At 36.6% G+C, this 23,793-nt stretch overlaps 1 protein-coding gene across 5 annotated transcripts in view; it reads left to right on the top strand.

Annotated features, from left to right (window-relative positions):
- The window catches only part of SSH2 (slingshot protein phosphatase 2), a 256,836-nt gene that overhangs the window by 101,759 nt on the left and 131,284 nt on the right, over positions 1–23,793 (top strand). For all 5 annotated transcript variants that reach the window (XM_060647808.3, XM_060647811.3, XM_060647805.3 and 2 more), the window contains one exon: positions 2,901–2,944. In XM_060647808.3, the coding sequence (XP_060503791.2) occupies positions 2,901–2,944 (44 nt within the window). The remainder of the gene's footprint in view (positions 1–2,900; positions 2,945–23,793) is intronic.

Here is a 23,793-nt window from a genome sequence, read left to right on the forward strand (position 1 = left end):
CTCAGGTTTATGAGTTCAAGCTCCATGTTGGGTGGAGAGATGACTTAAAATTTTTTTTAATCTTAAAAAAAATATGGTAGAGTATTTTTGTGACTAAAGGCTAAGCAAAAGTTTCTAAGGACATGGAAAACAATAACCATTGGAGAAGAAAATTGCTAATTAAACTGTAATTGCTACTTTCATACATTGTTGATGAGTGTAAAGTGTTAGAATCTCTTTGGGAAAAGGCCTGCACTTTCCTATAAAACTGTGCATGCATCTATCCCATTACCCAGGAGAAACAAAAACATATTTCTACCAAAACCCCACAAAGGAATGCATATAGCAGCTTTATTCATAATGGACAAAAATTCAAACACCCGAAGCATATATATCAATAGGAGATGAATAAACAAACTGGTGAATTCATAGAATCCTCAGGAGTAAAAAGAAATGAACTCCTGTTAAATGCAACATGGATGAATCTTAAAACATAATGCTGCATAAAAGAAGCTTCACACAAGACAGTACATACTATATGATTTTATTTATATGAACAGTGGAATCATATAAATGGAATCATATGCTATGTACTAATTTGGGAGGAAAAGTTTGTAGAAAAATCAGAAGAGTAGTTGCCTCTAGGAGTAGGTGGTACCAGGTGTTGACTGAGAAGAGGCCCAAGAAAAATTTCTGAAGTGATAAAAATGTTTCATTTCTTGATAGAAGTTTGGGTTACACAGATACATAAATTTTCAAAACTCATTGAATGATGCACTTAAGATTTGTGCATTTCATTGTGTATAAATTTTACCGTAAAAGAAAAAAAACTATAATACTGAATTCTAATTAATTATACACATTTAAGGACAAATATACTGATGTCTGTATCCTGCTTTGAAGATGGATTGATGGATGGGCAGAAAAATAATATGTAATAAAACAAGTATATAAAATATTAATGGTAAAATATATATATATGTATATATGTATATATATACATATATATATATATATATATATATGATGAATATACAGATTCACTACAAGAACTTTCAACCTTTCTGTATGTTTGAATTTTTTTATAGTAGAGTGAGAGCAAGAAAATGATAATTAAAATTCAAGATAGTAGTCACATCGGGAGAGGATAGGAATGGGAGATAGCTAATAAGCACAGAGATGCAAAGGGATTGATACTGTTTTAGCTCTTAAGTGGAATGATATTCACAGGTATTCATTATCTTATTGCACCTCGTAACTTACATTTATCTTAAATATAACCTTTGTATAATTGTTCATATAATTAAAAATATGATAAGAATATATCAGAAGTTGAGCTTTATTAACCAGTAATAATAATGAAGCACTATTCGAAAAATGAGATTACAGGAAATCATTTCTATTGATTATAGTTCCTTTGGGAGTCAAAATCTAGCATTTACATTTGCTTATCTGAATCTTTTCACTTGGTTTCTGGGTTCTGACTATTGACTCTAGAGATAATCAGTTCTTTTCCTGTGACACCTTTCTTTTCAATCCCTAAAGGGAATACTTCTGAACCTAAAACCTCCCCTACAGCAAATAGTTGAGCGCACTATGACATTGAATCTGTCTTCCCTCTTTGCTGTGTTCTTCCCTTTGTGGAAAATAATGGGCATGCCTGAAATCAATAATGAAAATAAAATGGGAATAAAAATTGTAGAGTTTTAAATTATAGTAGCTGCTCAGGAATGGAGACAGAATGATAACAGAGGTGAATGGAGATAGTTCCATAAACTCAAAAATGTAGGTGGCTCATTGGCAGACAGTACACATACTGCTTGAAATTCAGCAAAAGTGAATTTTTTTTTATGTTTGCCAAATAGAGCAAAAGTGACCAAAAAACAAATGTAAAATGTCAGGGAGCAAATTTAAAGAAACATTTAGCGCCTTAGTATTATTATTTCTTACATCTTTTCTCACTTTTCCTTTATGTCAATATTCTTGTGTCCATGAAAATCTGTATAATAACTTGTAAGTCCTGACCTAGGCCAGGGAGGGGTAAGCTTTTACAATGTGTTGGGAGGCAGTATTTTTATTAGTTTTAATTCTACTTCACCATGTGAATTTCCTTAAACAACTTATTTATTTCTACTTTCTGGATTTCATTTTCTTCATCTGTAAAATCCATATTTCATTGAGTCTAATTGCCATGTTATAACACCCTCAACTATTTTATGTGCTACTAAGAAAACTAAACATTGTAATTAAACAATGATTCAGTACTTTTTTATTGATTGAAGATACTTATCCTAAGCTGTGTGTGTGTGTGTGTGTGTGTGTGTGTGTGTGTGTGTGTGTTAGAATTCATGAGAAATATAGTACCATCAACCTTCTAGAACTTATAAATAAGTCAATATACTTAAAGTGTTGAGCAAGGTGCCTGGCACATGATAAATACTCAATAAGTAGTAACCATTGTGTTGATGGTGATACTGTTGGTGATTTGAGCATGAGCATTTTGTGAAGTGGTGCTCATTGTTTAGGTTGTTCTTTGGGGATCAGAATTATTAATAGGTCATCTTGATGAGATTTGCTGATAGTAATCAGAATGCCCACTTATTTTGAATTTGAAGTAACATAACAATAGCATAACATCTTTAGTTGGTTTTCAGAGGTATAGTTCTTTTAATTGTTAGTATTTTGTTATCAATGAAATTTGTTTGTAAAACTATTGTTGAAGTTTCCTCCAGAAATAAATTCTGATACATATCAACCTTCTGGGGTGGTTGAAGTTGCTATTTATGGAGAGAATTCGTTCAAGTGCACAAGGTGAATGAGATGCTCCTACATACAAAGCTTAGTAAAATTGCATTGTTGATATTATGATATGAGACCTCAGGTTTTAAATAATTTTTTTATCATTTTTCCTGTTTATGCAGGAGGCAGACAGTGGGGAGGAGGAATGCCGGTCACAGCCCAGGAGGTATGTTTGTTTATTATATTCTATAGCATTTCTGTACTTAATTAAATTAATTCTCTACTTAATTAAATAAACACTAAAAAAAAGAATCCAGTTACCGACTCAAAGATTTAAAATGGCAGATTGTGGGGCGCCTGGGTGGCTCAGTCGGTTAAGCAGCCGACTTCGGCTCAGGTCATGATCTCGCGGTCAGTGAGTTCCAGGCCCGCGTCGGGCTCTGTGCTGACTGCTCAGAGCCTGGAGCCTGTTTCAGATTCTGTGTCTCCCTCTCTCTCTGACCCTCCCCCGTTCATGCTCTGTCTCTCTCTGTCTCAAAAATAAATGTTAAAAAAAATAAATAAATAAAATAAAATAAAATAAAATGGCAGATCGTATTATGTTGTATACATGAATCTGATAGAATGTTGTATGTCAATGATACGTACATACATACAATGGTAGATTGCTTTAAGAAAGTGCAGATATGCCAATATTAGCCCAGTTTTGACTCAAGTCTCCAGAACTATCTTGAGTAATAAAAAAGTACGTTTTTATTGCCTTTTAGGACACTATCAACTGAACATTTCAGCCTTCAGTTTTGTACTTAGGTTTGTCATTCATTTTGATAGATAATTTGAATCCTTATAGATTGGTCAGTATTTCATTTCCTAAATACAAAGCTTAAATACAATGAATATAATGAATACTCACGGAGTAGCGGGCATGTGGTTAAAAGGGTACCAATACCTACTGCCATTAAAAGAAAAAAATTATGAGAGATTATTATCTCCTTTAAATGGTTTTATAAAACAACTTTTTTCCACAAGAAATAGTCCTGGTAAGTTCTAAATGTTTATCAAACTTGGGGCACCTGGGTGACTCAATTGGTTAGGTTTCCAACTTCAGCTCCAGTCACAATCTCGCAGTTTGTGGGTTTGAGCCCCACATTGGGCTCGGTGCTGACAGCTCAGAGCCTGGAGCCTGCTTCAGATCTGCTTCTCCCTCTCTCTCTGCCCCTCCCCTGCTCACTCACGTGCACACACGCTCTCTCTCTCTCTCTCTCTCTCTCTCTCTCTCAAAAATAAAATAAAACATTAAAAAAATTAAAAGGAAAAATAAAAATAAAAAAAATAAATGTTACCAAACTTGTATCCTCTGAACTCAATCACATGAACCATTCTGCACAATACAGAGAATGGATACAATAAGCATGCTCAATGTGGAGAAACTGGCTAAAGGGAATGCTTCCTTAATGATGAATTATCAGGGGTTTGTTGATGTTTACCCCTCTTGTAAACTATAACTTTATATAAAAAGTTTCTTTCATCAGTAACTGAGGTTTATTGACAATATTTTTCTGTGTTGGTTAGCATAAAAAAAATTGGCTTGAAGCTTAATTTCTTACTTTCTCTTAGGGAAAATCTGACAGTGATGTGTCACTCTTTTGCATAGGGCTAAGGGATACAAACCCAGAAAAAATTTTAGCTGAAATTACCAGAGGCACTACAGAGGCATCATAAGCTTATTCCCATTAGAGTTAAAAAAAGATTCCAAAAGATTCTGAAATTTTCTAGTAGGCCAAATGTAAAGATCTTTGGGTTAATTTTCAGCTTTACGTATCGACTTGGCATCTACTGGGATAATTGTTGTTCCAAAAATTACATAATGATGAGGCAATGCAAGTTTATTCTCATTCACAACACTGAATTGTCAAGCCATTAGGAACCATACAGACCACTGTTTTTAAAGTTGTTGGCAATAAATCATTAATATGACTAGCAGAGGGTTTTTGTAGACTTCTATTAATAAGAAAAAAGATCATTTAAGAAATGATACAAAAAACAGTGTGGAGGTTCCTCAAAAAATTAAAAATAGACCTACGCTATGACCCAGCAGTAACACTGCTAGGAATTTACCCAAAGGATACAGTACTGATGCATAGGGGCCCTTGTACCCCAATGTTTATAGCAGCACTCTCAACAATAGCCAAATTATGGAAAGAGTCTAATGTCCATCAACTGATGAATGGATAAAGAAATTGTGGTTTATATACACAATGGAGTACTATGTGGCAAGGAGAAAGAATGAAATATGGCCCTTTGTAGCAACGTGGATGGAACTGGAGAGTGTTATGCTAAGTGAAATAAGCCATGCAGAGAAAGACAGATACCATATGGTTTCACTCTTAGGTGGATCCTGAGAAACTTAACAGAAACCCATGGGGGAGGGGAAGGAAAAAAAAAAAAAGAGGTTAGAGTGGGAGAGAGCCAAAGCATAAGAGACCGTTAAAAACTGAGAACAAACTGAGAGTTGTTGGGGGTTGGGAGGGAGGGGAGGGTGGGTGATGGGTATTGAAGAGGGCATCTTTTGGGATGAGCACTGGGTGTTGTATGGAAACCAATTTGACAGTAAATTTCATATATTAAAAAAAAGAAATGATACAAATAATAAGAAGAAATGAATGAAATAAGAAATAGAAATAATAAATGAAGAAAAACCTGGTAGCACCCATTTTTAAAAATAAAAATTTACTTGTTTATTGCAATTTCTTACATTCAGTATGTTTCCCAGGCTATTTCTAAATCTAATTGCTTTAGTCTTACTCAAAGAAAAGAAACTTCTTAAGTGCCACTTGAATGCCCCTTATAGCTAGAGGTGTGTAAAAAGTTGATTTTTTTGTATGCTTGACCACTACAGATTATTCTGGCATTCTTCACCACTTACCACAGAATAGACCAGCATTGAGTTAGCATCATTTCACTGAGCATGCCTGAACTCATCTTTACAAGTTTGCAGATTCAATTCTGGTTTGTAGTAGAGAATTGAATAGTAAGTAGCATATTATTAAAACGAATGCAGCTCCAGGTAATAAAAAAAGATGTTGTATTCATTATCTCTTTTATTTATTTATTTTTATTTTAGAGAGAGAGAGGGAGCACATGTGAGAGGGGTGGGGGGGGGGCAGAGAAGAGAGAGAGAGAGAGAGAGAGAGAGAGAGAGAGAATCTCCACGCTGAGCATGGAACCTGACATGGGGCTCAATCCCACAACTCTGGCATCATGACCTGAGCTGAAATCAAGAGTCAGACACTCAACCAACTGAGCCTCCCAGGTGCCCCTAATTATCTCTTATTTTATCCAAATGCCATTTATTGGGAAATTCATAAGTTAAAAGTAGTAGTTTAATATAACCAACCCAAACTATGAAGGCTTAAAAACCAGTGTTCACAGACAACAACAAAAACAGATAAATTAAGCTACATCAAAATTTTTGCAAATCATATAGCTGATAAGGAGTCAATGTCCAGAATATATAAAGAACTCTTACAACTCAACCACCACCACCACCACAACAACAAAAACAAAAACAAAAACAAAAACAAAAACAACCTGTCTTATTCAGCTCAGGCTCCTATAACAAAATACCATAGACTGAGTGGCTTAAACAGAAGGAATTTATTTCTTACAATTCTGGAGGCAGGGAAATCCAAGATCAACGTGCTGGGAGATTCAGTTCCTGGTGAGAGCAGGTCTCACATTTAGGTGTATAATCCATTTTGAGTTTATTTTTGTATATGGTGTAAAAAAAAAATTGGTTCAGTTTCATTCTTTTGCATGTAGCTGTCCAGTTTTCCCAATACTATTTAATAAAAAGATTGTCATTTTTTTATTGCATATTCTTTGTCAAAAATTAATTGTATAATTGTAGATTTATTTCTAGACTCTCTTCTGTTCAATTGAACTATGTGTCTGTTTTTATGCCAATATTATTACTGTTTTGATTGCTATAGCTTTGTAGTATAGTTTGAAATCAAAGAGCATTATACCTCAGCTTTACTCTTTCTCAAGATTGCTTTGACTATTCAGTCTTCTGTGGCTACACAAATTTTAGGATTACTTGTACTAGTTCTGTGAAAAATTGCCATTGTATTTTGATAGAGATTGTATTAATCTGTAAATTGCTTTGAGTGGTATAGACCTTTTAACAATATTAATTTTTCCAGTCCATAAGCGTTGTTTACCTTTCCATTTATTTGTGTCAACTTTAATTTCTTTCATCAATGTCTTACATTTTTCAGAGTATAGGTCTTTTACCTCCTTGGTTAAATTTATTCCTGGGCATTTTATTCTTATTAATACAATTGTAAATGGGATTGTTTTCTTAATTTCACTAATAGTTCATTATTAGTGTATAGAAATGGATCAGATTTATGTATACAGATTTCATATCCTGTAACTTTGCTGAATTAATTTATTTTAATAATTTTTTGGTGAAGTCTTGGTTTTCTATATATGGTACCATTTAATCTACAAATAATGACAGTTTTACTTCTTCTTTTCCAATTTGGATATCTTTTGTCACTTTTTCTTGTCTGATGTGTCTAGTAGTGGCAAGAGGGGCCCCCTCATTCCTGATCTCAGAGAAAAAGCTTTTCGCTTTTCACCATTAGGTATGATGTTAGCTGTGGGTTTGTCATAGGTGCCCTTTATTATGTTGAAGTATGTGCCCTCTATACCCACTTTGTTGAGAATTTTTATTATAAATGGATAATTGAGTTTTATCAGATGATTTTTCTGCATCTATTGACATAATCAACTGATTTTTATCCTTCTTTTTGTTAATGTGGTGTATCATACTGATTGATTTGCAGATACTGAACCATCCTTGCATCCTTGAAATAAATCCCACTTGATGATGGTGTATGATTTTCTTAATGTGTTGTTGAATTTGATTTGCTAATATTTTGTTGAGAATTTCTGCATCTATATTCATCAGGGTATTAGCTTGTAATTTTCTTTCTTTGTGGTGTCTTTGATTTTTTTTTTTTTTTTATATTGGGGTAGTGCTGGCCTTTTAGAATGATTTTGGAAGCATTCCTTCCTCTTTAGTTTTTGGAATAGTTTGAGAAGGATAGGTGTTAATAGTTCCATAAATGTTTGGTAGAATTCACCTGTGAAGTTGTCTGGTTGTGGACTTTTGTTTGCTGGGAATTTTTAAATTACTGCTTCAATTTCATTACTAGTAATCAGTCTATTCAGATTTTCTATTTCTTCTTGATTCAGTCTTGAAAGATTGTATGTTTCTAGGAATTTATCTGTTTTTGTAGGTGTCGCATTTATTGTCAAATAATTATTTGTTTATGATTTTTTGTATTTCTGTGGTATCAGTTGTAACTTCTCTTTCATTTCTGATTTTATTTATTTGGGCCTTCCCTCTTTTTTTCTTGATGAGTCTGACTAAAGGCTTATCAATTTTATTTCTTTTTTCAAAGAACTGGCTCCTAGTTATATTGATGTTTTCTATTTTTTTATTTTAGTGTCTATATCATTTTCATTTTAACCTTTATTATTTCCTTCCTTGTACTAACTTTGGGCTTTGTTCTTTCTCTAGTTCCTTTAGGTGTAAGGTTACATTGTTTTGAGATTTTTCTTGTTTCTTGAGGTGGGCCTGTGTCATTGTAAACTTCTGTCTTAAAACTACCTTTGTGTCCCATAGATTTTGTGTTTTTATTTCAGTTTGTCTCAAAGTATTTTATTTCCTTTTGATTTCTTCATTGACCCATTAGTTATTTAATAACATGTTGTTCAGCTGCATGTTTGTGTTTTTCCTGATTTTCTTCTTGTAATTGATTTCAAGTTTCATACTGTTATAGTTAGAAAAGATGCGTGATATGATTTCAGTCTTACTAAATTTATTGAGACTTTTTTGTGACCTAACATGTGATCTATTCTGGAGATATTCCATGTGTATTTGAGAAAAAAAAAATCTATTCTGTTTTTGGATGGAATGTTTTGCAAATATCTATGAAGTTCATCTTGTCTAATGTGTGATTTAAGGCCAGTGTTTCCGTATTGATTTTCTGTCTGGGTGATCTATCCACTGATGGAAGTGGTGGAGTGTTAAAGTTCCCTACTATTATTGTATTACTGTCAGTTTCTTCTTTTATGTCTGATAATACTTGCTTTCTGTATTTAGGCGCTTCTATGTTGGGTGTATAGATATTTACACATGTAAAAATATATCCTCTTCTTGATCTTTTTATCATTATGTAATGTCCTTGTCTGTTCTTACAGTCTTTGCTTTAAAGTCTATCTTGTCTTGGAGCACCTGGCTATCTCAGCAGAGCATAAGACTCTTGATCTTGGGGTTGTGAGTTTGAGGCCCTCGCTGGGTGTAGGGCTGACTTAAAAATAAATACTTAGAAACTAATAATAAAGTCTATTTTGTCTGATATAAATATTTTACACATGTAAAATATTGTTACCCCAGCTTTCTTTTCATTTCCGTTTACATGGAATATCTTTTCTCATCCCTTTACTTTCAGTCTGTATGTGTCTTTAGATATGAAGTGAGTCTCTTGTAGGCAGCATACACATGGGTCTTGTTTTTTATCCATTAAGTCACCCTATGTCTTTTGATTGGAGCATTTAGTCCACTTACATTTAAAGTAATTATTGATAGATACGTACTTATGCCATTTTGTTGGTTGCCTTCTGGTTGTTTTTTGTAGTTCTTCTGTGTTCCTTTTTTCTTCTCTTGCTCTTTTCCCTTGTGATTTGGTGAATTTCCTTAGTGTTATGTTTATTTTCCTTTCTCTTTATTTTTTGTGTATCAATTATAGGTATTTGGTTTGTAGTTACCATGTGGTTCATACATAACATCTTATGTATATAGCAGCCTATTTTAAGTCAGTGATTGCTTCAATTCATGCATTCTAAAAGCACTACACTGTTACTTCCTCTCTCCCCACATTTTATGTTTTTATGTCATGTTTTACATCTTACTATTTTGTATATTCTTTGTAGGTCCTGATGATTTTACTAATTTTGTATTTTGATTACAGACTAGTTAAAGTAGGTGGTTGATCCACCACCTTTATGTTTACTTTTATCATTGAGATTTGTTTCTTTCATAAGTTTCTTGGGGCACCGAAGTGACTCAGTCAGTTAAGCATCTGACTCTTGATTTTGGCTCAGGTCATGATCTCACAGTTCTTGGGTTCGTACCCTGCATCAGGTTCTCTACTGTCAGCACAGAGCCTGCTTAGGATTCCCTCTCTCCCTCTCTCTTTCTCTGCCCCTCCCCTCCCATGCTCACTTGCTCTTACTCTCTCTCAAAATAAATAAACTTTTAAAAAGGCATAATTTTCTTATTTCTAATTTTGTACTTTTCCACTTAAATCCCTTTAATATTTACTATAGGGCCACTTTGGTGTCTCCTTTGACTTTTGCTTTTCTGGGAAAAGCAGAAGTCTCCTTCAATTCTGAGTGATAACCTTGCTGGGTGGAGTATTTTTGGTTGAAAGTTGTTTCCTTTTAGCATTTAGAATATATTGTGCTACTCCCTTCTGGCCTGTAAAGTTTCTGCTGAAAAATCAATTATAGTCTTATGGGAGTTCCTTTGTACATAAATAGATTTTTTTTTCTCTTGCTGCTTTTAAGATTATCTCTTTATCTTTAAATTGATGACACTTTGATGATAATGTGTGTTGGTATGGGTCTCTTTGGGTGCACCTTATTTGGGACTCTTTTTGCTTCCTGGACTTGGGTGTCTGTTTCCCTCACCAGGTTAGGGAAGTTTTCAGCAATTATTTCTTCAAATAGTTTTTCTGTGCCTTTCTCTCCCTCTTTTCTCCTTTTGGGAGCCCTATAATGGAAATGTTAGTATGCTTAATGTTGTCCCAGCGTCCCTTAAACTATCCTCATTAAAAAAATTTTTTTTTCTTTTTTCTCTTCTGAGTGGGTGATCTCTACTACCCTGTCTTCCAGATCGCTGATCCATTCTTCTGCATTCTGATCTGCTGTTGATTCCCTCTAGTATATTTTTCATTTCACTTACTGAATTCTTCAGCTCTGATTGTTTTTTTTTTTTTTTTTATTTTCTGTTTCTTTGTTGAAGTTCTTGCTGTGTTCATGCATTCTTCTCTTGAGTACAGTGAGATTGTTTTATGGCTATTACTTTGAACTTTTTATCTGATTATTTCCATTTCGTTTAGTTCTTTTTCTGAGATTTTATCACATTCTTTCATTTGGAACATATTCCTGCCTTTTTATTTTACGTAACTCTCTGTTTGTTTTTATATATTAGATCAGTTACATGTACCAGTCTTGGCAGAGTGGCTTTATGCATAAGGCATCCTGGGGCCCAGTACTGCGAACATCCCTGAGGCACCTGGCTCAGGTGCCTCAGGGATATTTCTTGTATGGGCTACATGCACCTTCCTGTTGTGGCTTGGTCATGATCAGTGCAATCTCATGGGTCTGTGGGGCAGCTGCAGCAGCTGTAAGCATGCTAGTGGGCTGGGCAGGCCTCTGGCAGAGCTGATTGCCAGGTTGGCTATGACTATTGCAAGCATTCTAAATGCAGGGCTGGCACTCCACGGCAGGAGCACTTGGGAATGGCTCTGGTGCTGAGTATGACTGTGGGATGTGGTGGATCAGGGAGCCATGTGGGAGGGACTCCAGGCCAGGGTGGGCAGGTTGGATGGGGCTAGCTGTACTAGTACAGTAGATGGAGAGCGTCAGAAATGGCACCTGCTATGGCCAGGCAAACCAGGCAAGAAGGGAAGTAAAAAAATTAAAAGTGCCCACCGGTGTTTCTATCTTCAGAGAACATTCCAACAGATCACTGCCCCTCCAGCACACACCATAAAACTAGTCAATGGATCTCCTTCATGTGTAACCCAGGCACTTTCAAACTGCTGCTTCTGCGTTGGGACTAAGAGCAAGAATGTGCACTTGCCCTTTAAGAGCAGAGCCTCGGTTTCCTACTGCCTTCCAGCTCTCCCAGACATTAGTCCCATTGATTTTGAAAGCCAGAGTTTATGGGTGTGTGTCTTCCCAGTGCAGGTCACCTGGACTATGGAGCCAGATGTGTGGCTCAGACTTCTTCTTCCTTAGGAAGAGCCTCTATGGTTGCAATATTCCTTCCATTGGTGGAAGTGTGGGTCCTAACTAAACTGAGTCTCCACCTGTGCTACATGTCTTAATGTGGCTTTTTGTTTATATCCTTAGTTGTATATGATCTATTCTGCTTGCCTTCAGTTTGTTCTCAGAGATAATTGTTTTATATATAGTTGTAGATTTTGGTGTGTCTGTGGGAAGAGGTGAGCTCAGGATCCTCTTACTTTACCATCTTGATCCCACCTCCAGAAGGTGACTTCTAAGGTTACATAGCTATTAGTGGATGCCGGTTATATCCAAAATATGACCAGCAGGAATCTGTTACCCTCTGGAGGAATCCAAAATAATGGGGGCTGGAAGTACTGAACCTTTTCTTTTTAAATTACTCAATGTGAAGTTATTTTTCTTTTTAATTTTTATTTATTTATTTATTTTTTAAAGCAAGCTCTATGCCCAATGTAGGGCTTGAACTCACAACCCTGAAGTCAAGAGTTGCATACTCCACTGACTGAGCCAGCCAGTTGCCTCTGTGAAGTTAGTTTCCATGTCCAACCCAAAACCTCTCCTGTTTTTAAGCCTGGTTTCTTCCTTTTTAGTCTTTCATAGACATGAAGAATTACTCACCATCTACTGAGAAAGTTCTTTACCATTGAAAACATGTTTTTTCCCCATGATACCTCAAACCTAGCAATGAAAACAAAGTTTGCAGTAGATGGGGTAAAGAGAGCAGTGGGGACCAAAGTACTCTCGGGAAATCTCTTGGAAGAGCTGGATCTTGAATGAATGGGATTTAGATAGGAGAACAGAAGAGCATTCCAAATATAGGAGGATGGAGAGAATGGAAAGATACCCTCAAAAGTCTAGAAGTAGGTGTTGATGTGTTTCAGTGATAGAGGATTATTGCCTATATCTTAAAAGCAGAGTTTCTATTTGATAGATCTTTGTCTAGAAGAATGACATGATTGCAGAAAAGAGTATGGCAGTGTTAAGCAGTATGAGAAGAGGCAAGAAAACTATCCAGGAAGCTGTTTCAGGCAAGTGGCTAGAGGTGGGCAATCTTCTTCCATCTGACAGCCCTGTGAGGGCAAGCGTTACATCTTTTATCTCAGTATCCACAGCAATTAGCATGTGTTTGGAAATGCTTGTTGAATGAATAAATGAAAATAGGAGAGTGTTGATAGCTCTACTAGAAATGATGTAGTTGAAAAACAGAACTTATATGAGGAGTTCACCTTTGAACATGTGAAATACCAGTGTGATAGTCAAGTAGACTGCTTGAAGACGGTTGGAAGAAAACAGAATCAGACATGTCTTTGTGTGAGATATAGTTTCACAATGGCATTTTATTATGAGTTCATTCAATTTGTGGCCAAATCTTTCCTCTTTGGTACCTCATCAAGTTGTTGTGTTTTTGTTTTTTTTTATCTTGTATTCATTCTGTTATTTGTACTTTCGAGATATGTCTTCCATTTATTTGGTAAAATAACTTTAGTATGGATTTAAATATCATAATGACAATAAATGTCATTATGCATTGCCCATCTTTTGACTATAAGAAAAGGACACATACACTTCTACCTCAGTGTACGTTCTAGTTAAAGAACATATTGTCCTAGAGAATAAGAGTATTAAATAAAAAAACGAGAAACAAGATAGAAGTCAATTGTAAATGTGAGCTGATGATTTAATCCTAATTTTTATCTCTTTTAAAATTTTGAGGGGTGCCTGAGTGGCTCAGTCGGTTAAGCGTCCGACTTCAGCTCAGGTCACGATCTCGCGGTCCGCGGGTTCGAGCCCCGCGTCGGGCTCTGGGCTGATGGCTCAGAGCCTGGAGCCTGCTTCCGATTCTGTGTTTCCCTCTCTCTCTGCCCCTCCCCCGTTCATGCTGTGTCTCTCTCTGTCTGAAAAATAAATAAACGTTAAAAAAAAATAAATAAAATAAAATAAAATAAAATATTGAAACAATCTTATATTTACAAAAGTTGCAAATACAAGGCATTTTTTCTCCTCAGCCATGTGATAGTAAGATGCTCTATCACCTTGCTTTTCTGTTTTAAGAAATAGAATGATGGCATTAACATTTCAAAGATGAACTGAATATTTATTGAACTTACTGCTGTGAGTTCAGTGTGTGTGTGTGTGTGTGATCTGTTGTTTGCTTACAAAATTAGAGCTTTCCATAAATTAAAAACTTGTTCTAGGGGTGCCTGGGTGGCTCAGTCGGTTAAGCATCTGACTCTCGATTTCAACTCAGATTACGATCTCGCGGTTTGTGGGTTTGAGCCCTGCATTGGCCTCCGTACTGACAGTGCAGAGCTTGCTTCGGGTTCTCTATCTTTCCCTCTGTCTGTCCCTCCTCTGCTCAAAATAAATAAATAAACTTAAAAATTACACACAAAAAAAACTGTTTCTAACTGATCACATTGAAGTATACATCTTCTGCTGTTGGCCCTTCTGAGGTCTCAGTCTCTGCCTCCCACCATGCAGGTTATTCTTCTAATCCAGAGAACTATCAACTGTCTATAAACATTTGGGTCTGGCCAACACAGGGTGTAGTGAGCTGGCTTCTTATTCTATTGAATTCTGCCACTGTATTGAGTTTCCTCTTCAAATTGTTAAGTGCACACTTTTAAAGGCTCTTTGCATTTGTTGACAAGAGTGAGAATTTTCATTTCACTGAAGCATTCTTTGTTTCTGAAGAATGAAGTCACAGGTATTTTGCATTTATCTGGCATGTTCTGCTTCTGGTAGCTATGAAAGGCATTCTTCTTAAATCTAATTTGAAAAGCAAATCTAATTATTGCAGCCAGGATGAAATTATGCATATCTTTTAAAGGTAGGTAAATAGTTTTACCTTTTTTCCAGATGTTGTTCTTCATGGCATTAACAACAACAAAAAAAATGTAAAGTAAATTTCCCCTCACTTATTGACTTTTCTAAACTATGTTTTGGAAAAGTTATTTTCTTAGGTAAATACATAGAATTGTTGAATTTTTATATTAATACAGGAAGTAATATAACACTGTATGTTCCTTACACTTCAATTTTATTTTATTTATTTTTTTTTTTTTAATTTTTTTTTCAACGTTTTTTATTTATTTTTGGGACAGAGAGAGACAGAGCATGAACAGGGAAGGGGCAGAGAGAGAGGGAGACACAGAATCGGAAACAGGCTCCAGGCTCCGAGCCATCAGCCCAGAGCCTGACGCGGGGCTTGAACTCACGGACCGCGAGATCGTGACCTGGCTGAAGTCGGACGCTTCACCGACTGCGCCACCCAGGCGCCCCTACACTTCAATTTTAAAAGAAGATTGCAGGGGCGCCTGGGTGGCTCAGTCGGTGAAGCGTCCAACTACGGCTCAGGTTCTGATCTCATGGTCCCTGAGTTCGAGCCCTGCGTCAGGCTCTGTGCTGACCGCTCAGAGCCTGGAGCCTGTTTTGGATTCTGTGTCTCCCTCTCTTTCTGACCCTCCCCCGTTCATGCTCTGTCTCTGTCTCAAAAATAAATAAACGTTAAAATTAAAAAAAAAAAAAAAAAAGATTGCATACAGCAAGAAGATAGAACAATTGTAAATATTTATGCACCTAATGTCAGACCATCAAAATGTATGAGGGGCACCTGGGTGGCTCAGTTGGTTAAGTGTCTGACTCTTGATTTTGGCTCAGGTCATGATCTCATGATTCGTGAGTTTGAGCCCTGTCTTGGGCTCTGTGCTGACAGTGTGGAGCCTACTTGAGATTCACTCTCTCCTCTTCTCTCTCTCTGCCCTACCCCATTCAAGCACACACACTCTCTCCCTCGTTTTCTCTCTCTCTCTCTCCCCTTCTCTCTTTTTCTCCCTTTCAAAATAAATAAGCTTTAAAAACATTTTTAAATGTATGAAGCAAAAACTAACATAATTGAAGGGAGAAATAGATATTTGTATAATAACAGTTAGAGACTTCAGTATTACACTCACAATAATGGATAGAACAACGAGACAAAAGATAAGTAAAAAATTAGAAGACTTAAACTAACTAGATTTAACAGACATATGCAGAACACCATCCAACAACACCAGAATATATATCCCTCTCAAGTACACATGAGACACTTTATAGGATAGACCATATGTTAGGCAACAAATTAAGTTTCAATAGATTTTGAAAGATAGATCTCATACAAGTTATCTTCTCTGACCACAATGGAGTGAAGACAGTAGTAAGTAAGAAAGGAAAACTGGAAAACTCACAAAATAGTGGAAATTAAAGAGCATACTTTTAAACAACCAATGCATCAAAGAAGAAACCACAAGAGAAATTAGAAAATACTTAGAGACAAATGAAAACAAAACACAGCATACCAAATCTTATGGGATGCAGCAAAAGTAGTGCTAAGGGGAAAATTTTATAGCTATAAATGCTTACATTAAAAAAACGAGATCTCGGGCACCTGGCTGGCTCAGTCGTTAGAGCATGTGACTCTTGATCTCGGGGTTGTGAGTTCGTGCCCCACACTGGGTGTAGAGATTACTTAAAAATAAAATCTTATTTTAAAAAGTTAAAAAAAAAAAATACCCAACATCTCAAACTAGCATCCCACTTTACAACTCAAAAGACCAAACCAAATCCATAACTACCAGAGGGGAGGGAATAATAAAAATTAGAGCAGAGATTAGTGAAATAGAGACTAAAAAACAATAGAGCTGAAGTCAGACACTTAACCGACTGAGCTACTCAGGCGCCCCAGTGAATAAGTGTTAAAAAAAAAAAAACTTAAATGTTTGGTAGCATTCACCACTGAAGCCACTGGGTTCAAGCTTTTCTTTGTTGAGAGATTTCTTTTTTTTTTTTTTTTAATGTTTATTTATTCAGTTTTTGAGAGAGCATGCGCACAAGCAGGGGAGGGGCAGAAAGAGAGACAGAGAGAGAGAGAGAGAGAGAGAGAGAGAGAGAGAGAGAGAATCTGAAGCAGGCTCTAGGCTCTGAGCTGTTGAACCCACAAACTGTGAGATCATGACCTGAGCCGAAGTCGGACACCCAATTGACTGAGCCACCCAGGAGCCCCTGTAATATGCCCCATCAACAGAATAAAGGGAAAAAACACATGATCACGTCATTTGATGCAGAAAGCACATTTAGCATAATTCAGTACTCTTTGATGTGAAAGGTGAAAGACTGAAAGCTTTTCCTCTAAGATCAAGAACAAGACAAGGATGCCTACTTTCACTACTTATGTTCAACATAGGAGTGGAAGTTCTAGCCACAGCAATTAGGGAAGAAAAAGAAATAAAAGAATATCCAAATTGGAAAAGAAGAAGTAAAATTTTTGTGCTTGCAGGTGATACGATATATAGAGAAAACTCTGAAGATTATACACACGTACACCTGCTAGAACTAATAAATGAATTTAGTAAAGTAGCAACATACTAAGTCAACACACAAGTCAGTTACATTTCTGTACACAAACAATGAACAACCTAAAGAGAAAATTATAAAAACAGTTCCATTTATAATAGCATCAAAAAGGATAAATACTTTGGAATTTAACCAGAGAGATGAAAGGCTTTGCACAAAGAAAACTATAAATTGGCGCACCTGGGTGGCTCAGTCGGTTAGGGGAGGAGACTGCTTGGGATTCTTTCTCCCTGCCTCTCTCTCTTTGCCCCTCCCCCACTAGCATGCACACACGCTCTCCCTCTCTCTCTCAAAATAAATAAACATTTAAAACTTTAAAAAAATTTTAACATTTATTTATTTTTGAGAGACAGAGAGAGATACAGCATGAGTGGGGGAGGGACAGAGAGAGAGGGAGACACAGAAACCAAAGCAGGCTCTGGGATCTGAGTTGTCAGCACAGAGCCTGATGCAGGGCTTGAACTCACAAACTGTAAGATCATAAATATATATTTGTTATATATATTTTATTGTGTGTGTATATACACACATATATATGTGTGTGTGTGAGTGTGTATGTGTGTGTGTGTGTGTGTGTGTAGGTATACATACATACAGTGGAATATTATTCAGCCTTACAAAGGAAGGAAATTATGCAATATGCTATAACACAGATAAACCATGAGGACAGTATGTTAAGTAAAATAAACCAGTCACAAAAAAGACAAATACTGTATGATTCCACTTATATGAGATATTTAGAATAGTCAAAATCATAAAGACAGAAAGTATAATGGTGTTTGCTAGAGAGGGGAAAAAAGGAGTTATTGTTTAATGGGTATAGAGTTTCAGTTTTATAAGAAAAGGAGTTATGAGGATGGATGGTGGTAATGGTTACATGTATTTCATACCACTGAACTGTATACCTAAAAAATGGGTAAGATCATAAATGTTATGTGTATTTTACCACAATTACAAAAAGACAAAAAAAATACCTATCAGTGGTGATTATTTAGTAGTAGCAAAATCTTTTTAGCTACATGACTTGTGACTATAGATTCCTGTGGACTATATCCTGGAAATGCGTGAATTTGATATTTTCTTTTTGGCTGGACTATTTCTCTTATTACCAGGGCCAATATTTAGCAGAAATTCTATATTCTGGAGTGAAAAGGTCTGAGGTAAAATTCCTCCACTAGAAGGGAAATAAGAGGTAGGCAGCTCTGGGAATGTGGCCTCTACCTTTTTCCCACCATTCAAAGCATTATACATTCCATAATTCAGTTCTCATCAAAGCACTGAAAAGTGTTAGAATAAATAATATCTTAGTCAATTCAGTGTTTATTTTTTTTCTGCTGGGGAGAGGGCAAATGGGGAAGAACAACAGTACAATCACATCAGAAGAGGAAAGAGTCCCTTTCAGGAGTAGAGGAAAGAGCTGATAGTCAAGAACTCTTGAGCAGTTGAGAGGATACTGTTCCTACTTGTTGTCTCCTCTCCCTGGCAAGCTGGACAGATTACAAGTCAGAGAAAGGTATGGCAATGTGGCCTCTGGCATAGAGACCTTCCAGATCAACCAGTAGCAATAGAAAGAATTGTTCATAATTCAAATTTTCTAAAGACAAAGGTTAGTGATTGGAAGATTCCCTTTCCATTCTTACCCTTTGTAAAATGAACATAGGTGCCAGGGGATTGTGCTTTTACAGTATGGCAGCATACTATATGTTGCCTTATTAGATTGTCCTTGAGTAATACTCTTTTTTTAGTTTTATTGAGAAATAATTGACAAATATAGAATTACATTTTATAGGTAAAGTTTGAGTCCTTAAGCAGAAGGTCCAGTGGCTAAAAATGTATGATTATGCCTCTAGCAAAATAAGTAATTTTCAGTAACTATCAAGTATATATGTGCTAACTACTAGAACCAAGGGGCATCTCCCTATCAGAGCTGGATAGATGCTGTAAGTTATAATATCTAATGAATAAATATCTTAATTTATAAAATAATTAAATATTTAATGATAATAGCAATGAATTTTTAATTTCAGCCACTATCCAGTATGAGGTTTCTGTATTTTTTGAATTAAAAGTCTTCTTTCAGTAATAGCATAGTTTTATACAAATATTCTTTTAAAGTTAATCCTTTTAAAAAAGGCATTTTCAGGGAGCTGTAAGAGAGAGTTGAAGCCACAGCCACTATTACTATCTCCAGTGCTCTATATGTGGGTACAGTACCTCCATGGCACCCACATGACAATCCAGATGTGCTTCTTCAGCTGTGTGGGCTACAACTTTTGTGTCCGTGTCTGTCCATTCCATCAAGGTCCAAAAGATCCAGGCCAAAGACCACAACCCAGGCCCAGAGATTTTGAAGTCAGTGTCATAATGGTAGACAAAAACAATTATTGATTCTCAAATTGGAAATGAGCCGAATTAGAGTGATCTTTTATTATCAGCTATGTATGCCTTTCTGTGGTGGGTCTGTAGAACACAACTGGAGTGTCTGTCACAATAGTGGCTATTACCTGGAAAGCCTTTTTTGCTTGGCTCTTTATGACAACAGCCCTCTACAGAAACAGTTTGAAATTGATAGTGAATCTTTTGAGTTTGAGGACTGTGCACTGAGGCGTGACTCCTAGAAGTGTTTTTCTCATCTCCTATAAGGAAGGTCTTGAGACCTATTCATCTCTCAGATCCTAGGTAAATCAAGTGTCAGAGGAAAAGTGTAATCCATAAGTGTTACCGCTTTAGATGACTAAGTTGTGGCACTCTAAAGGAGCACCTTCAACAACTTTGTACTTTACACAGACCACAGGAAAGGGGCCAGCCTTGGGAAGTTTCTAGCTTTGGGCTATTGTTCTTTGCTAAGACCACCGATGGAAACTTCCCCATTGCTGACCTGGCCCTCTACCCTCAGGGTCAAGGGGCAGCTGGTTTCCAGGGCATCTCAGCAGAAACTCTGCCAAGCTGTTGCTGGAAGGAGTCTGCAGGGGCAAATGTGTGGATTCTACTAACCAGAGCCTGAGTTGAGAAGCTGCTCATGATCCACAGTCCTGCTAGACTTGCTGTCTTCCTTTACCATAGTTTTTGAGGCATATGAAGAGCTATTCCAGATTATGTTTAAAATTAAAACTAAAGCCATGTTGTAAAGAATTAAAGGGCAGAGATAGAGTATTGATAACTTGTGTTGGCATTGGCTTTACCAATTTAGCAAGACCATCAAGTGGAATTGTGTCGGGATAAGGCCCTATGCTACAAACAAAACAGTATGGCCAGGGAAACTCAGGAAATGAGTTTGAAGGCATAAATCCAGGACAGGAGAGTCACTATATTAAGGACTTCCTTTTCTTCCCATCATCATCAACAACAACAACAAATCAGAACATACAAATAAAAGACAACTATGTATATTTTTAAAGACATATTCACAGGATAGTTCTACTCACTCATGAAACAATTTTAGTGAATTTGGTGTTAGTCCTGTTTTAAAACTGTTGAATTTTGCTGGTCTCTTCTGTATTAATTTGATGAATAAACTTAGCAATGGAAGTTCATCATAATTCACAGATCTCTCTGTAGTAAAGGACTTCAGGTTCCATGCTATTATTTGTCTCCCCTTTAGGCACTCAGCTCACATGCATTCCTCGTTTTTGCATTCCCAAGGTCCATGCCAACCCCTAGCAACTAATAGGCATACATTACCTAATTGTTCAATTACTAAGTAAATTAATGATAAATGTATGAATTGAACCTAGGGAAGCTTGTATGGCAACAAGTATCTTGTAGCTTTAAAAGTAATTCATGACTGGATGATTAACTTTTTATAGTGCTATTACCTTCTCCCAAAATGATTTTCCCAATTGAATGAAAAGTGTAATTGACTTCATTTAAAAAAAAAAAAAAAAAAAAAAAAAAAGCTTACAAATAAGAACCAAAGATTTGCCCATCCTTCTTCCCCACTTCCCTACCCTCCTAGTCCAACCCCCCAAATTAGAATCTTATCTTCTTCCAGAAAATATTCAGGGAAACTTTAAAAAAATTAATAAAGTTGATATACTTTCCTTCTTGTTCACTACAAGTTGTTTTGGTTGAAAGGATAAGACACTATTAGGAAAGGTTTATTTTGAATACTTAATTCAGAACTGCTGAGTTCAGTATAAGGTCAAGCTTTTTCTTCTTCTGATACTCTCGTGCTTCTGGATTTAAACAGTATAAATGTAGGAACTCCTCATATACATGATTTTTCTTACCCTGAAACAAGTATACATATATGCATGTGTGTGTGTTTACACACACACACACACACACACACACACATATCTACACACACGTATATATTTCAGGGTAAGAAAAATTTTATATATATGTATATGTATATGTGTATATATGTAATATATATATCACCTGTGTGTATGTTTATGTTTTAAATATATTTTAGGGGAAATGGATGCTACAGAAAGATTTCCTATTATAACCAAAATGAACTCTCAAATTGCCATCATCATCAAATTCCATATTACTTCAATATTTATATTTAATTATTTCAAAAGAGGAGTAAACCCTCTGATGGAGAATTTTTACAAGTGAAATTGAAATTAAGGAGCATTTACTGAAGTGCTTGGGTGTCTCAGTCAGTTAAGTATCTGACTCTTGATTTTGGCTGAGGTCATGCTCTCACTGTCATGAGATTAGGCCCCTGTGTTGAGCTCCACACTGGGCATGGAGCCTGCTTAAGTTTCTCTTTCTCCTTATTGGTGTATAGAAACGCAACAGATTTCTGCACATTGATTTTATCTCCTGCGACTTTGCTAAATTCATGTATTCTAGTAATTTTTTGGTGAAGTCTTTTGGGTTTTCTACATAGAATAGCATGTTGTCTGCAAGTAGGGAAAAGTATGACTTACTCCTTGCCAATTGGGATGCCTTTTTTTCTTTTTGTTGTCTGATTGCTGAGAATAAGACTTCCAGTTCTATGTTAAATAGTAACGGGGAGAGTGCAGCAGAAAAAGAAATCAAAGAATCAATCCCATTTTCTTTTTTTTTTTTTAAATCTTTATTTTTGAGAGAGAGAGACAGAGGGGGAGCAGGGGAGGAACAGAGAGAGAGAGACACACAGAATCCAAAGCAGGCTCCAGGCTCCAAGCTGTCAGCACAGAGCCTGATGCCAGGCTTGAACCCACGAATCATGAGATCATGACCTGAGCCAAAGTCAGATGCTTAACCGACTGAGCCACCCAGGTGCCCCCAATCCCATTTTCAATTGCACCAAAAACAATAAAATACCTAGGAATAAACCGAACTAAAGAGGTGAAAGATCTATACTCTGAAAACAATAGAACACTTATAAAAGAAATTAAAGGGGCGCCTGGGTGGCGCAGTCGGTTAAGCGTCCGACTTCAGCCAGGTCACGATCTCGCGGTCCGTGAGTTCGAGCCCTGCGTCAGGCTCTGGGCTGATGGCTTGGAGCCTGGAGCCTGTTTCCGATTCTGTGTCTCCCTCTCTCTCTGCCCCTCCCCCGTTCATGCTCTGTCTCTCTCTGTCCCAAAAATAAATTAAAAACGTTGAAAAAAAAAAATTTAAAAGAAATTAAAGAGGACACAAAGAAATGGAAAAGTATTCCATGCTCATGGATTGGAAGAACAAACATTGTTAAAATGTCTATACTACCCAAAGCAATCTACACATTTAATGCAATCCCTGTCAAAATATCACCAGCATTTTTCACAGAGCTAGAACAAAGAATCCTAAAATTTGAGTAGAACCACAAAAGACCCTGAATAGCTAAAGCAATCCTGAGAAAGGAAGACAAAATGGAGACATCACAGTTCCAGATTTCAAGATGTATTACAAAGCTGTAGTCATCAAGACAGTATGGTACTGGCACAAAAGCAGACACATAGATCGGTGGAACTGATAGATGGACCCAGAATAGAAAACCCAGAAATGGTCCAACAACTATATGGTCAACTAATCTTTGACAAAGTGGGAAAGAGTATCCAATGGAGAAGAGACAGTCTCTTCAACAAATGCTTTTGGGAAAACTGGATGGCGACATGCAGAAGAATGAAACTGGACCACTTTTTTACACCATATACAAAAATAAATTCAAATGGGTACAAGACCTAAATGTGAGACAGGAAACTATCAAAATCCTAGAGAAGAACACAAGCAGCAACCTCTTTGACCTCGGCCACAGTAACTTCTTACTAGATGCATTACCAAAGGCGAGGGACACAAAAGCAAACATGAACTCTTGGGAATTCATCAAGATAAAAAGCTTCTGGGAGCGCCTGGGTGGCTCAGTCGGTTAAGTGTCCGACTTCAGCTCAGGTCACGATCTCACGGTCCGTGAGTTCGAGCCCCGCGTCGGGCTCTGGGCTGATGGCTCAGAGCCTGGAGCCTGCTTCCGATTCTGTGTCTCCCTCTCTCTCTGCCCCTCCCCCGTTCATGCTCTGTCTCTCTCTGTCTCAAAAATAAATAAACGTTAAAAAAAAATTAAAAAAAAAGAGATAAAAAGCTTCTGCACAGTGAAGGAAACAATCAACAAAACTAAAGTCAGCCTATGGAATGGGAGAAGATATTTGCAAATGAATA

This window comes from Panthera onca, chromosome E1 (genome assembly GCF_046562875.1).
Source record: "Panthera onca isolate mPanOnc1 chromosome E1, mPanOnc1 haplotype 2, whole genome shotgun sequence".
In the NCBI taxonomy this organism is placed as follows: domain Eukaryota; kingdom Metazoa; phylum Chordata; class Mammalia; order Carnivora; family Felidae; genus Panthera; species Panthera onca.